Source organism: Haliotis rufescens, unplaced genomic scaffold (assembly GCF_023055435.1).
Source record: "Haliotis rufescens isolate VD_foot unplaced genomic scaffold, xgHalRufe1.0.p SCAF_7, whole genome shotgun sequence".
In the NCBI taxonomy this organism is placed as follows: domain Eukaryota; kingdom Metazoa; phylum Mollusca; class Gastropoda; order Lepetellida; family Haliotidae; genus Haliotis; species Haliotis rufescens.
The window spans coordinates 59,799,217-59,814,513 of NW_025964361.1; the positions used below are offsets into that span (position 1 = coordinate 59,799,217).

The window sequence follows — 15,297 nt, forward strand, 5'->3', positions numbered from 1 at the left end:
TTACCATGCTTCATTCATCACGAAGCAGATTTACATAATTTGTGAACAGCCCTTGAACTGTGATTATGAATTTTACCATTGTCCATATTAACATAATAATATATACATATATACAAAACAGGTCAAGTTTGGAATTTTGAAATATGCCATAAAAGGTAGAAGGAGGGGGGGGGGGGGGGGATTCCGTCAAACAACTGTCAAACCATTTATTGCCATGTACGTACTTGCACACAGGGAAGTCAGCGCTGTCTGGGGCTCCAGGTAAATAAACATCGTGGTTTTATGACGGGAGATCAGACGAACCGTGAACCAGAGGCATGGGACGTAATGACACCAGGGTATTGTCTCTTGAACTGGCTAATTGACTTCATATAATTGGTAAATATATTCGTTTTGACGACCGTGATTCATGCGCATCCCGGCTCATTAAGTGGGCTCCAGGCCATAAAAACAAAACCACAAAAAACGCCCCAAACTAATACAACAGATAAAAGCGCCAACAATCTACGTAAACTAGGTAAAGACATAGAAATAGTTTGGATCCCTGCCCACGTTGGGGTGTTTGGCAACGAACATGTAGACAAAGCAGCCAAATCAGCACTAAAATTAGAAGAAGTAAGCATCCCAAGCATCAACCTACCAAAATAAAAAAAAAGAAGTTAAAAGTATCTCAAAGGAAAATAGCGGCAAAATAACAATCAGAAATATGATTGCAAACTAAAACGCCACTCAAAAAAACATATCCATCATAAAACCAAAAACATTGACAGAGTAATAACCAAACTACAAACAGGCCACACTAAGTTAAGCTCTCACCTACACCTAATTAAAAAAACCACCAAACCGGTAAATACCCCCACTGCAACTTAAAAAGAAACGCCCGAACACGTATTATTCCCGTGTGACATTTACATTTAGAGCGCCCTATTCAATACTTTATGGAACACATTACCAGCAACACAGACCAAACAACACTCCAATCCTCACTAAATTGCAACAATCACATGACTGTACTGAACCCCCTACATGACTTTAAACCTTTGAAGCACTAAGCATATATCTAATCAAACCAGGCCTACTTGGCCGCATTTAAAAAAAAGGACAAAAAACAAGCTGCCAATAAACCCTAAAATTCCTAACCTATAAAAACACCCCTTTTAGTAAGTAAGTAAGCATGTTCTGATGAGGATATGAATGATGATGATTCTAAACTACTCCATGGTATGTCAGTGCTGAGCTGACCCAGCTGTCTTCTTTCTGCAACCAGGCAGGAGGTGGTGCAAATGACGAGACACCTGTAATTCGTCTCGTCCGTGGTACGATGGACGCTGCTGTCTTGGTTGTTTTACTAAATGTCTCGTCGGCCACTTTTTTAGCGGCCCTCATTTCATGACTCTCCCAGTCCCTCCTTCTCACATTGAAGACCCGGTTGCCATCCTCGTCGACCGAACTCTCTTCTGACGACATGAGCTGCGTTTTTTTCATTACTCGAATGTACTTGGTCCTTGTGTGATGAGGTAGTTCGGATTTTTCAATGCCAGTTACACGGTTTCTGCTTTTCTGAAAGCAAAACCGTTCACTTTATAACACCCACCTTTCTTAAACACGAAATAAAACGAAGACAAAACAGAAATGTGCCCATTACTTCAGTAGAATAGTTTGTCCTGAGCATGTTGTGTTTAGAGTCACTATAAATCGAAATTCTGTAAATGGGAAGAAATATATATCTAAATCTATAAAAAGAAGTCTACAGATAATCTTCAAGTTTCAGTAACATTAACTTACAACTCATAGTACATATTATTTGCAGTTGAACTCCTAAAGTAAAACTCACTGCGTACAAGCAGGAGTTATTTAAGACGTTTTAATGCAGGAATAACAAACATGAAACATTTTATTCTCATTTCAGAGAAGCAATTGCAGCAACTATAGTTATACGCATCGTTACATTCCTAACTATCTATCTGGTACTTGGTGTGAATATTAGTCACTCCCCACAGAGTATGAAACATGAAACATTTCGTAGTATAGATAAATATACTACCAAAAGACATGTTACAACAATGATCTGAAGGTATGATTGGATTTATATACGTTTTAAAATGACACGACATTTCTAACAACATTGGAACATATCGCAAGTAAGGGAGATATGTCAGTTACGATTCCGATATTCTGGTTTTGTTTATCAGAACAATTTAAGAAAAATCTCTGTGGAATGGCTGGGCAGCTGAGTGGTGATCTGCTCGAGGCTAATTTGTGTCGATTTAACATGTTTGACAACGAAAGTCCGGATCGATAGTAATGTAACTCATCAATATAGAATATTTGGTAACGGAAAGAATTGGATAGTACATAGTACATTTAGATAAGAACGTAGTGAAATAAATGGCTACAAATTTGATAGATTTGCTCCTCATAATTTACCTTCTAGTTGTGGTTACTTTTATCAGGGTAATGTTCATTATCTGTTTCAGTACCCAAGGTACAGTCCTCTGAGATGCAATAGTAAATTATGTGGAAGGAATTTGTCTGGAGGGAACTTCATATAGGCATTGTCTGTTGGCCTTCTTTATTTGAGATAAACCATTCTTTAAATCATTTAAAACAAATGCTTCCTAATTTATCATATTCTGAGAGTTTCTGTAATTGTATTTGTGGCATATCTACCTCTAACCAATTTTCTATGTGCATATACATGCGGCCGCGGGTGACAGATTTATTAGGGTCATTGGGTGACGCTCAGGGTTTCTATAAAGGTAGAAAGATGGCGTTATGTACCTTTTTATGGCGGAAAGTGTTATTTGTGTAACATTAGTTATTTAGGAAATGATTTCAACTATTTGAATATATTGACAACACATTTACATTGAGGGTGCAATGTAAATTCGTCAAGTAACATTTAAAAGAAACTATTAATTTCTTGCAACGACAATAATAACTACCAAGAAATGGTAAGATTTAAACCTTACCTAACAACGTTTATACAATTCAATATTACTGAGACCGGGCAAAACCCTGCTGTTAAAAGAGAAATTCATACGCATATAATAGCAAGCCAATGATTTTTTAAATTTTGTTGCTAAATCGTATTGCTCAACACAAAATAGTATTGAGGACAACAGGCAACCTTGCCTTACTAGGCTTGGTAATGGAAACATATCCGTCGGATGGGCATTAATGGATACACATGACCTATTATTTCATATATTGACAACTGCTCAAAAATCCGTTTCAGTAATACCTAATTTTAACAACAGAACAGTCACGGTTTACTTTATAAAATGTTTCGAGGCGTGATGTTGACAAACAAAAAGTAGTACGCCTCATAATATCCTTTGATCAATGACCGCTTAAAATGTATGCAGGTTCAGTCGTTTTACTCTTCTGTATATGAATTGATTCAAGCCAGGTAAATAGGAAATTCAATAAGTCAGAGCAAAGTTATACATGGAATATCAAAGATATCCCGAGGTGATTAGCGACACACCTCTTAATAAGTATTATGATGAGTTTATTTCACAGGTTAAAATACTGTGAAAGACTTAAAAAACGATATTATATATATTGACTGGATTCTATTATCTACTAATGTGCAAAACCACAAGCCCTAACCACTGACGTCAGTACCGGCAAAGCACTCGGGAGCATCGCTTGGAATCTTCTTCTTCTTATTATTTTCTAAACACGTTGTATGATGATATTGCATTTACATGAATTCATTTGCCAATGTCCTAGTTGACTCTCCGATGCATATGTGCATCAATGGACGCCCAAAATATTATTTCGAAGCTGTTATGCGAATACATGGAAGAATACCGGCAGAGATGTGCCCCACTTTTACTCTTATGTAGAAGACGAGCGAGTGGTAGCTAGACTGGCAAAAAGCTCTTGTAAAATATATACTTTCATATTAAAGGTTAAAAAAAAATCTCTTTCGCGCCTGTGGTTTATTACACCTCCACAAATGTTTTCTGAACAGTGATTGAAATTATAAACAAGTTACACAAGTCGTGTGTGTTGTCCCAGTCATTAGAAGACTGACTAAAATAGCTGAGCTACGCGTGTGTCGACTCTGGCGTTAACTAACAAGACAGTGACTGGGGGATAATAGAAATAGTCTGTCACGTAACACATTGAATATATACAGGTGTCGGATGATGGTCGTGCCACTGTTCATAACAACATTTTCTCAGCACTAATTACAATGATATAATGACAAAGCAATATATTGACATGTTACAAAGGTGGGCATTATAGACAAGCTAATCACTGCTAGTCAAGTGATCACGGTTTGTTAACTCACGTTGATTGGACAGTCTAGACAACACATGACGGCCTTTCCGTCTTAGAATTGTAGTGTATACTTGTAAAATTACCTGGGGCACTATGTATATATATACACTCATAATATAAACAACAGCCAATCACACCGCTAACGGATGTAAATATCAAAAAACTAAATGTAGAAACTGCGCTCAACCTCAATGTCTAGGGCCATGCGCCCCCTGGTGCATTCACTGCAAAACAAACACCCACTCCTCACTATCCAACAAATGCCCCCACAAACACACACTCACCCAACAGGCCAACCGACACATAAACATCGACTCGGCCAAACTACAAACACGAAAACTGACACAGCATCCAAGAACACCCCTACTACCCACACCACAACCAAACAACCAACCACACCTACAGAGCCCGTACGACGGCGTCCTCATGCCAACACCACAAGCATCAGCCACAAACACCCAAACCCAACACTACCCGCCAACATTCGCCACACCCAAACCAGTCGCCGCATCCACACCCGCACCTAAACCAAAACTCACTAAACCTACCATATCTCACCCCAACACCATACAATCTACAGCCACCAGGGCAACAACAACCACACACGAGCAAGCAACACACGAAAAACTAAACATTACTAAACCCATTGAAATACCCAGTACACCTACTCCAACACAACCAAACACCCACACAACTCCCATGGATAGTGAGGAAACCAATCTAATTAACCTAGATGACTCCCAAACCACAACTGATCAAAACATAAATGATAAAACATTTTCAGCCCCCAAAACCCTGAAAAATCGCAAACGCAAACCCCAAACTCAACCTGAACCCGAAACTTTAACCACCAAACTAAATAGCTTCACACTCCTACTAGTATACATGCTTAAAGAAATCAAACCAGACCTTAAAGCCACTAACCTACACCAGGTAGCACATAGACTAAATCTAACTACCCAAACCTACCAAGAATTCTACGATAGTTACAACCTAGCAATCGCAGGACTATAAACCAAAAACCAAACCAAAATCGTAATCTCCAAACACTAAAAGCCCACATAATGACAGGCCTAAATATCTTTCAGTGGAATGCGGCCGGGCTTAACTCCCACAGCCACGAATTAAAAGCTAGATTTAAACTAAAACAAGGACCACACATAGCGTGCATCCAGGAAACTAAATTCTCCAATAAATCCAAATTTCACCTACCAAACTACAACATAGTCAGACATGATCGACCTAAAAACAAAATAATAAGAGCATCAGGTGGCCTACTAATACTAATTAGAGAAGACATAAGCTACGAGGAAATCAAAATAAACACCCCAAACCTAGAAACCAATGGTATCCAAATCACCCTTAAAAACCAAAAAATAAACATCATAAACATCTACCACTGGCAACAACAGAAAATCCAACCGGAGGATCTAAACATACTCACAAAGATAGGCAACAAATCTACCATCTTTCTAGGAGACTTCAACGCCCACCACCCTTCCTGGGGCACGGGAGATAAACTAGATAATCACGGCAAACTAATATCAGAATGGATAGAAACAAATAATTTAGTACTACTAAATAACAACCAACCTACCAGATACGACAAAAACAATAAAAACATGTCGGCTATCGACCTAACCATATGTACAGCAGACTTAGCTCAAAGTACCCAATGGGAAGTTCACGACGCCCCCCTAGGAAGTGATCACTTCCCCATAAACATAACCATAGGAAACACTAACGTCCCAAATCAATCCGAAAGTTCAGAACCTAAATTTAACTACAACCAGGCTAACTGGGATAAATTCCAAGACATATGCAACCAAGCTAACCTAGTAGAACTAGAAAATAGTGACCCAGAAATATATTGCCAAAACCTAACGGACTTCATAATAAACGCAGCCAAAAGCGCAATCCCCTTTAAAAAACCCAATAAATCGGGTAGGCCCTCTGTACCCTGGTGGAACGAGGAAATAGAACTAACTAGACAAAAACGTAAAACAGCCTTCAACAAAGCCAAACGCGACCATAACCACATACCAGTAGCTCACCAACTAAACCACCAGGTACAAAACCTAGTTAAAATAGCAAAAACTAGAGACTGGAAAAAATTCTGTGAGGGATTAAACAACCGTACAGACGCCAGAACGGTCTGGCGTAAAATCCACGCCGTTAGAGGCCTAAAACGTCACCAAAAGACACCTAACATAAATAACTCAACAACCCCTAGCGAAAAAGCAGACAACCTAGCAAACCACTTTTCGGCCACAAGCAGTAATAACAATTTCAGTGACAAATTCCAACTAAAACTTAAAACAGAAACCAAACCTAGCCAAGACCCAAATAATGACGCCCTAGAAATAAATCAGCCGTACACAATAGAAGAACTCAATTATGTACTCCAAAATAGGAAAAAGGGAACAGCCCCAGGACTAGACCTAACCTCCTACCAAATATTAAAAAAACTCCCCCCTAAATTACTCCAGACACTACTCAAACTATATAACCTAATCTACATAAAAGGCCATGTACCAACCCCCTGGAAAGAGGCGCTAATCATACCTATTCCCAAACCCGGTAAACCAACCAACCAAGCTAACTCTTATAGACCAATCTCTCTTACTTCCAACCTTTGCAAAGTAATGGAATCCATGGCCAAAAATAGACTTCAACACTATCTATCTCAAAATAACATAATAAACTCAGATCAAAGCGGTTTCACTCCTGGCCGCTCCACCCTAGATAACCTCGCTCGTCTCGAACAGGATATTAAAACCGGTCAACTAAACAAACAATACACAACAGGCATCTTTCTGGACTTCTCTAAAGCCTTTGATATGGTATGGCATAACGGATTAATCCAAAAACTTAAAAAAATAGGACTTAAAGGTCAAATCGTAAACTACATCCAAAGCTTCCTCCAAAACCGCAAAATTACAGTGGGTATAGACCAGGCCTTGTCAGAGCAGTGTCCCCTGGAAAACGGCACCCCTCAAGGCAGCATTCTTAGCCCCACACTTTTTAACATAATGATAAACGACCTATTTGATGGCTTATCCCCCAAAATAAACACCTCAAAATTTGCGGATGACGGAGCCCTATGGATCCGCTCCAAAAGTATCTTAACATCTCAGGACTTACTACAAAAATCCCTAAACAAAATACAAAACTGGGCAGACAAATGGGGCTTCTCCCTAAACTCCGAAAAAACGACAGGAATAGTATTCAAACACAAAAATATGAGACGGGCCTCCCCTCTCCTCAAACTAAACAATAAACCAATCATATTTCAAAAGCAAACTAAATTCCTAGGTCTAATCTTCGACGAGCATCTCTCCTGGGATGCTCACGTCCAAAACCTAACCACCAGATGTAGCAAAGATCTAAACACACTAAGATGCCTAACCGGCTCCAACTGGGGAGCCTCTAAAGATACCCTCCTCAGCCTCTACACATCCCTAATCAGATCTAAACTAGACTACGGCTGTGCCATATACGATACCCTAAACGAAACCCTAACCAAAAAACTAGATTCAATACAATATCAAGCCCTCAAACTAGTAACACGTACTCAACATGGCACCTCCCTCACATCACTTCAGGCCCTTACAGGAGAAATGCCACTAAATTTACGTAGACAACACTTAACACTAAACTTCTGGGCAGCATCTCAATCAAACCCCCTTCTCCAAAACATGCTAAACCAAAACATACGTCCCCAAAACCAGGCACTAACTAGAAAACACCCTCTACTCACCCCAATATCCCAACGAATAATAAACTACCATAACGAACACCAAATAGGAAACCAACAACAAAACTGCAAACAATCAAACGTATTCACCCCAAAACTTAAAATCCCCAAAATAGACACATCCCTAGCCAACACAATAAACAAACAAACCGACCCAAACCTAGCTAAAAGCACATCACTAGCTTACATCCATCAAAAATGGCCAAATTGGTGTCACATATACACAGACGGATCCGCTGATCCGATCACAAATCACACAGGTTTCGGAGTCCATATAGCCCAACCAGTCAAAAATACTCAATCCTTCCGACTCCCAAACAACCAATCTATATTCACCGCAGAGCTCATGGGTATCGCCACGGCGCTCCACAGCCATCACACCAAAAACCAAAAAAAAATCTTAATACTCTCAGACTCACTAAGCGGACTTCAGGCCCTCCAAAACAAAAACACCAAAAACCGCCCCAAATTAATAAACCAAATTCTCAAAAGCGTAAACAAACTAACAGAGGCAGGCAAAAACATACAACTTATCTGGATACCAGCTCACGTAGGAATTTACGGGAATGAAAACGCAGACAGAGCCGCAAAACAATCCCTAAAAATACCAGACATAAGCCTTAAGCTACCAATATCTAAAGCAGAAATCAAAAGTATAAACAAACGTAAAATCACCCAAAAATGGCATAACCTCTATCAAAACACAAAAACCCAAATCCTAAAAACCCTCAAAAAACCCCTCACCAAACCAAAAATCCTCCATCCCTCCAAAAAAATCGATAGAATAATCACCAAACTCCAAACAGGACACACCAAACTAAATAACCACCTTCTAAAACTAAAAAAACACGCAAACGGGAAGTGCCCACACTGCACTCACCCAGAAACAATAGACCACGTACTACTACATTGCACCCACTACCTCACACAACGTACAACATTACAAACCAACCTAAATCCAAATAACGCTCTTACCTTAGAAGCAATCCTTAACCCCCAAAATAAAATAGAAAACTTCAAAGCCCTAGGCATTTACCTAACCAAAACAGAACTAATTAACCGTATTTAAAACTTCACTAAACCACCAACACTAAACATCCAAAAAACATCAACTCACCCCCACACACTCCCTTAGTCCCAACCACTCCCCCAAGGCATGTATTCCAAATCTCAAAATTTCAAAACTTTATATAAGCAACCACTAAACCCCCCTCCTTGGTTGCACTCCTCTCGCTACCACTTTTATACCACTAAATGGCCCGGCCGGGCCCGTGTGCGAAATACGCTCCAGTCGGAAAGCGCACGTAAAATCTCCTAATATAAGTAAGTAAGTAACAACAGAAAATTACCCGGGGTGTAAACTATATAAGGGTAAATAGGTAAATATTAAAAGCAGGCAATTTACCAATTTTTATACACCCCGGTTGTCCTAATAAAATTCTCTATTCTAATCTATCCTGCTGTTAATTCTGCAAAAATCATATGTATTCCAAATTCCACCTCTCCCTATAACCTTACTCCACTGGGCACCTTTTAATTATATATTAATAAGGCGCCACTCACCTCATTCTAAATTTCTCTTTTTTTTAACTCGGCGGCCATGGCCAACAGGCCTATATAAAGTCACACCTCAAACACTTCCAACAATTGGCCTTACTTTGCCCAAGTTAAGCTTCACTCAAAATTCATCTTCAATAATCCAAATTTTATATCCTAAGGGGGTATTTAATCCCTCCAGCAACACAAATCTTTCAACTTACCGTCAGTTTCCTTGAATTCTTTCTGGACGCGTCCGTGTGTTCTTTCTCTTTTCCGTTACGTGTTCGGGATAGCTTCTCTTTCTTCGTTAACATGATCCTGGTCATACCATCTGGAACATAATGTTTCTTTCCTTATTTGGATGTGAACTGCAACATACCGGTCTTTTTTCCATATCTTCAAATAGTGTACAGCAAGTCTTTAACCATTAGTTTACCTGTGAATGCTGCATATAATTCTTTCCTGACAGACTAATGGGAATGTTACGCATCATAGATAAGTCATTTCAAAACACTGAAAAAAGGTTTAAATCTTTCCACTAGTAGGCATGTGTACCTTTGCATTGACTTATGGAATTGAAATGTTTTAAAAATGTACATGACGGACACATGCATTTGAAATACACTTAAATGATAAAAATACCTTTAAATTCCTGTTTTGTCATGCTTGGAGCTATCACCTTAGAAAAGTCCCAGATGTATTTGACAACTTGTCGATTCTGTGCGGACTCCAACCTGCAACAAATGTTTTACTTTTATTATATGACCAGAAATATACATATGCCAATAACTATTACATATAATCTTCTTTAACGACTTCAGCATGAACTTATTAACTTATTTTGAAGTAACTAAAAGAAGCAAGATTATTAGGTATAATTTCACTGCATAATTAAGACATATTCGTTTAGATTTGAGATATATTGGTGGTACAGTTTTCTGGTACAAAAATAACAAAAAGATATATATTTATGTGACTGTCTCATATAATTTCCCATTACAAAGATTCCTAAGACTTTATTTATGACTATTTTCTACTGAAACGGGATTCATGGAAGAGAAGTAATCGTGGTGGTATTAAGAAAATATTATTTTTGCCAAAATTGCGTAACAGTCTTTTTCGGATGTACCTCCAATTTTATCAGAAAAACTTGAGGCACACAAAACTTTGCGACTCGTTCATTGATTATGGAGGTAAAATGAACACTAAAAATGCGATAAGATTTTAAAACAAGCCTATCTATTCATCTGAATAAAAAGTACTGTAATAAAAGTATAAGTGAAACAAAGATAAATTACATATGACTTTTGATAGTTTTGATTAACTTTTATCAGCGACAAACCTATAGGGGTTTAAAAAGAGATAAATAATTATATAGGTTACATACTCGGTCTCACAGACGCAAAGATACAAATATCAACAGAAATAGTGCTTACAATGCCACAGCGTTTTCCTGGTGTAAGTCGACTCCAAACAAATGGTTGTCAAGTATGGTAAAAATGATATTTTCGAATTATTTAAATGATTGTAACAGAATGAACATATCGTCCTTTCCAAAATGATCACTGCACACTACGATACTTACGTGAACATAGGCTCCATAGTCCACCCTTTCTCAGTTTCAGCATGGTCGATCGCTGCCTTCAATGCTGCCTAAGGAAGAAAATTGATAAAATATAGTTAACAGACAATAGAAAGAATCAATATTGGTGATTTTATCTGTGAGATAAATCTATCGAAACTTGATATTGTCTTATGAGAAACGCATCGATTACTGTAAATCGTGAAATTAATGCGATTGCTGAACCCAAGCTATTTAAAATAGATACACCTGGCCATTTAAAAAAAATTAAAAAATTACAATAAAATACAGTTGCATCCCACATCCACCTCTGTGGACACACCACAACATACCTACCTCACTCAGATACCTCCATGCACAAATTTACGTAACGTTCACACACATACACTCAAGACATAATTACTTTCATACTTGCATACCGGGGTACATACGAAACTCATACGCATTTACCATTCTGGACACAAACACAACGTTCACGCATACAAAAACTTTCTCATCCAAACACACTCATCCAACATACAAAAACACTCTATGCTCCATGTCTACAATATACCGTACCACAACAGTAACAGGTCCATGCGTTGGTTTACAACTTGATTGTTTACAACTTGATTGTAAACAAAGTGGTGTTTTATCATTACACTAGTGCAATCTCCCCCATGCCAAATATTATTTTAGATAAAGAAAGTGAATGCTTTCAAGCCGAAAGTATCTGAATTGAACCTTAATCCGCTTATTAGTGCCGAGTACATCGGGAAAACAATCGTTATGGTGTTTTTCTTCCCAATAACAACACATAGTTTATGTTGATTGCCCTCGTTTAACGAGCTGTATAATCTCGGTCGCTAAACACGGTTTTCCACATATCCGCCGTTTTGATGTTTTGCTGGGATCTTACCCTTATGTTTGTACTGACTTTGCTGGATTTGGTCGAAGTTTGTGTTGGTTCCTGGACCCTGTTGTCCAAACGTGTAACTTTTGCAGTTAGGGCGGAAACCTGGAAATACAAATATAGTGAAAATTGACGGTGAAACGTATCATGGTATGCCCTACTAGTTCACTTACTGTTATATCGCATGATCCAACACTGGCTGGATGCAATTTTTAAAATCAATGTTTCCTTGTAATGACACGTAAATATATATTTAACTATAATTTTCCCCTTGAAACACGATAAATCATATCGAGAATGCATTTTAAACTGAATACAGTGTTGACTATCATCACTTACCTGTGTATTCTTTTCAGTAAGTTTGCTCTTGAGGTCTCTAACCTCGCTGTTTAAGTTTCCAATTTCCTTTTTAAGGTCGCCGACTTCGCCCTTCAAATCTGTAATGGCCCTGTGAAGTCGTCCTTCCATGACCCTCATGAGTTGGAGAAATTCCGCATAGGGGATTGACTTTCCTGTAATTAAGAGAAACATTAAATACTTACATAGCACCTGGATGACCGTTTTACGTTCTGGGAAAAATTCAAGTGCAACCTTCTCCAAAATATGCACTCAAATATCAAATTCAAAATATATTCGAGCCAAACAGAACTACCCCTCCTTGATATTCTTATTAAAAAGAGTAAGCTAATTTTGCCATCAACTGCAATCTGAAGTGTTATAAGCACTAGGTTGCAGTCATTTGAAATCCCGCTGGAATATAAGACAAGCCTCAGCGGCAAACATAAAAAGGATAGTTACATTAAATGATCTTGTTGCTGGTCGAATGTAATTGGTGTTGACGAATGAGTGTTTGAATATCATTAGCTAGGGCATTTTAATGTCGATTAAGCAATCCTTATCAATAATGGAGATGTTCCTCCTGTGTCATTCCGCGTATCTTGTGGCAGCTAAAGATGTGCCAAAATCATATAAATGTATGATTATTCATACAATGCGAAAAATCATTTCATACGTTGTGTGACATACCTTGTCTCATACGAGGAGTCTCAGCTTGAATTGCAGCTTGTTTCTCTGAAACATTAATTTGTTTATCAGATGCCGTATGAGTGCTATTTTCTAAGCAAATTGCAGACACATCGATGCACTACATACCATTGATCGCCGATGGATACGGATTTCATTTATCTTTATGAATATCCATTTAGATGTTGAAAATAACTGCGTGTCTAAGCATACCTACGATAATCTCTGATTGAAATGAAAGCAAATTACATGTTAAACTACACGAATGTGACAAGAAAATTCATGAACCTGCTCATAGAATTGTGTTTGATGAAAATACATACTACAGCTTGAGGCTCTTCTCAGTAAGTCCTGACCGTCATCTTCTCCATCTGCATAGAAAAGTACAATTTAAGAAATGGGCTTGGGTTGATGAAAATATATGAATCAGTTATCTTGAACGTGCTTTATTGCTCGAACATAATAGTTTTTAGACTGCATACATTTGCAAAGTTTATATACATTTTGCCATGCACAATAATTTACAGTTCATGTTTTTCTTTGATGATTGAGCCCTGGACATTTAAAAAGGTAAAGAAATTCATCTGCGACTGCAGGCGAGTCACAAACGTTATACTTTTTTTGCTTCACGTGGACTGCTAAAGCTAACGGTCAGTCCTACTTGTCGTAATTACAGACAGATATTTTATTACAGTCTCACCTCATATTTACAATATAAAATCTATTTAAAACAATTATGTATGAACAACCCATTACAGGTTATGAGAGACACTTTCTGCAATCACAGACACATTTCAACAGTTCAACCTGGCCACTAATTAGGAACCATTATTGTAAAGTTCGGTAAGAAATACCTGAAAAGTCGTAAACTCTTGTCATAGGTGTAGATGAGGCAACTGGACCGCTTCCTAATCTATTCTTTTTTCCATTTTCTTCCCTTTGTCTCAAGATTTTGTTCTTGCGCTTGACTGGACTCTACGATGAGACCAAATACAAAATTAAAATGTTTCCACAATATGGTTATGCGGTAAAACTTGAATTCGTCAAACACTTGTTTTCGACACTAGCAGCAGATGATGTAAACGGGTGATATAAGTGTTAACACATTTAGTAAAACAATCCCTGACAATATGAATATTACATATATAACTGACAGATGTATAACAGATAGTGCACAATGTTCAAGTTTATAATATATTACAACACCGATTTCATTAACATTACTGAAATCAGACCACTTTGACAATGAAATCGTTAATTGATTCAAGAAAGGTATAGACTGGCAGAAACTGAAGCAAAGCGATAGTGGCATGTAGAGCTATGTCTCGTCAGGCCAATGAGGCCGCGTGATCTAAGGAGCGTGAACAACATGGATGCCGCGTTTCGGCCGTACCGAACAGTCAAGCTGCGATCTCGGAGCTGCTCGTCCGATTGAAACCAATTGCAAGCGGAGACAAAATTATCTCCCTTACCCAAACATGATCGTTGCTCAAATCTATCTTGAGTAAATCATGAAATTAATGCGAGCATGACATGTATGCGAAAAATGCGACCGTCATTCCCTCTGATTATTTTTTTATGTTTCATTTCATCATGATAAAACAGTTAGTCACTTATAAGGTTACCAGGTTGAACATAAAAACGATCGTTAACAAAAACGACCAAATTTATTCTCTCATCACTCAGCCTAACAGTGATATAGCTGCACATAAAACGTTCAAGTGCGCTAAAGTATTACACATGGTGGGTGGAGGACCAGGGGCACTTTGAGTTTGACAGGTGCCATCAACTGGTCAAGTAACATCACGGTTTGTATATTCACGTTGATTGGACAGTCTAGGCTGGCGCCAACTAATCATGACGGCGTCTTCAGAACAGAACAGGACTTTATTTATTTAGTCTTCAGATCACTTGTTGTTACTTGAATAAAACTGATATGCATACAGATTTTATTGTTTATGATTTTTTTCCCATGACTTTTTTTCCTAACCTACTCTATGATTTTTTTCAATATTTTTGTCTCGTTCACCTTGGCGATATTCCTTTTGGGTCAACACTATGATGATACAATTCAGTTCATACAGACACACATTCAGTCTACTAATAAAACATTCATGTTACTCTATTACAAGAGATCAGCGTATAGTTTCCTGGGACATGAAGAAACCGAAATAAATGATACAACATTACTTAATTGTCTCACTGTAT

At 38.1% G+C, this 15,297-nt stretch overlaps 2 protein-coding genes across 2 annotated transcripts in view; both read right to left on the minus strand.

The window, feature by feature from the left end:
* The window catches only part of LOC125376054 (multiple epidermal growth factor-like domains protein 10), a 184,177-nt gene that overhangs the window by 119,020 nt on the left and 49,860 nt on the right, over positions 1 to 15,297 (minus strand). The gene's annotated exons all lie outside the window — the stretch shown is intronic.
* LOC124152600 lies at positions 541 to 11,306 on the minus strand. The gene is made up of 4 exons (XM_048387381.1): positions 11,178 to 11,306; positions 10,235 to 10,326; positions 9,814 to 9,923; positions 541 to 1,560 (listed from the first exon to the last, which is right to left on the minus strand). Exons 1-4 carry the CDS (start codon positions 11,192 to 11,194, stop codon positions 1,207 to 1,209), a joined length of 573 nt encoding a protein of 190 aa, XP_048243338.1. The 5' UTR covers positions 11,195 to 11,306; the 3' UTR covers positions 541 to 1,206.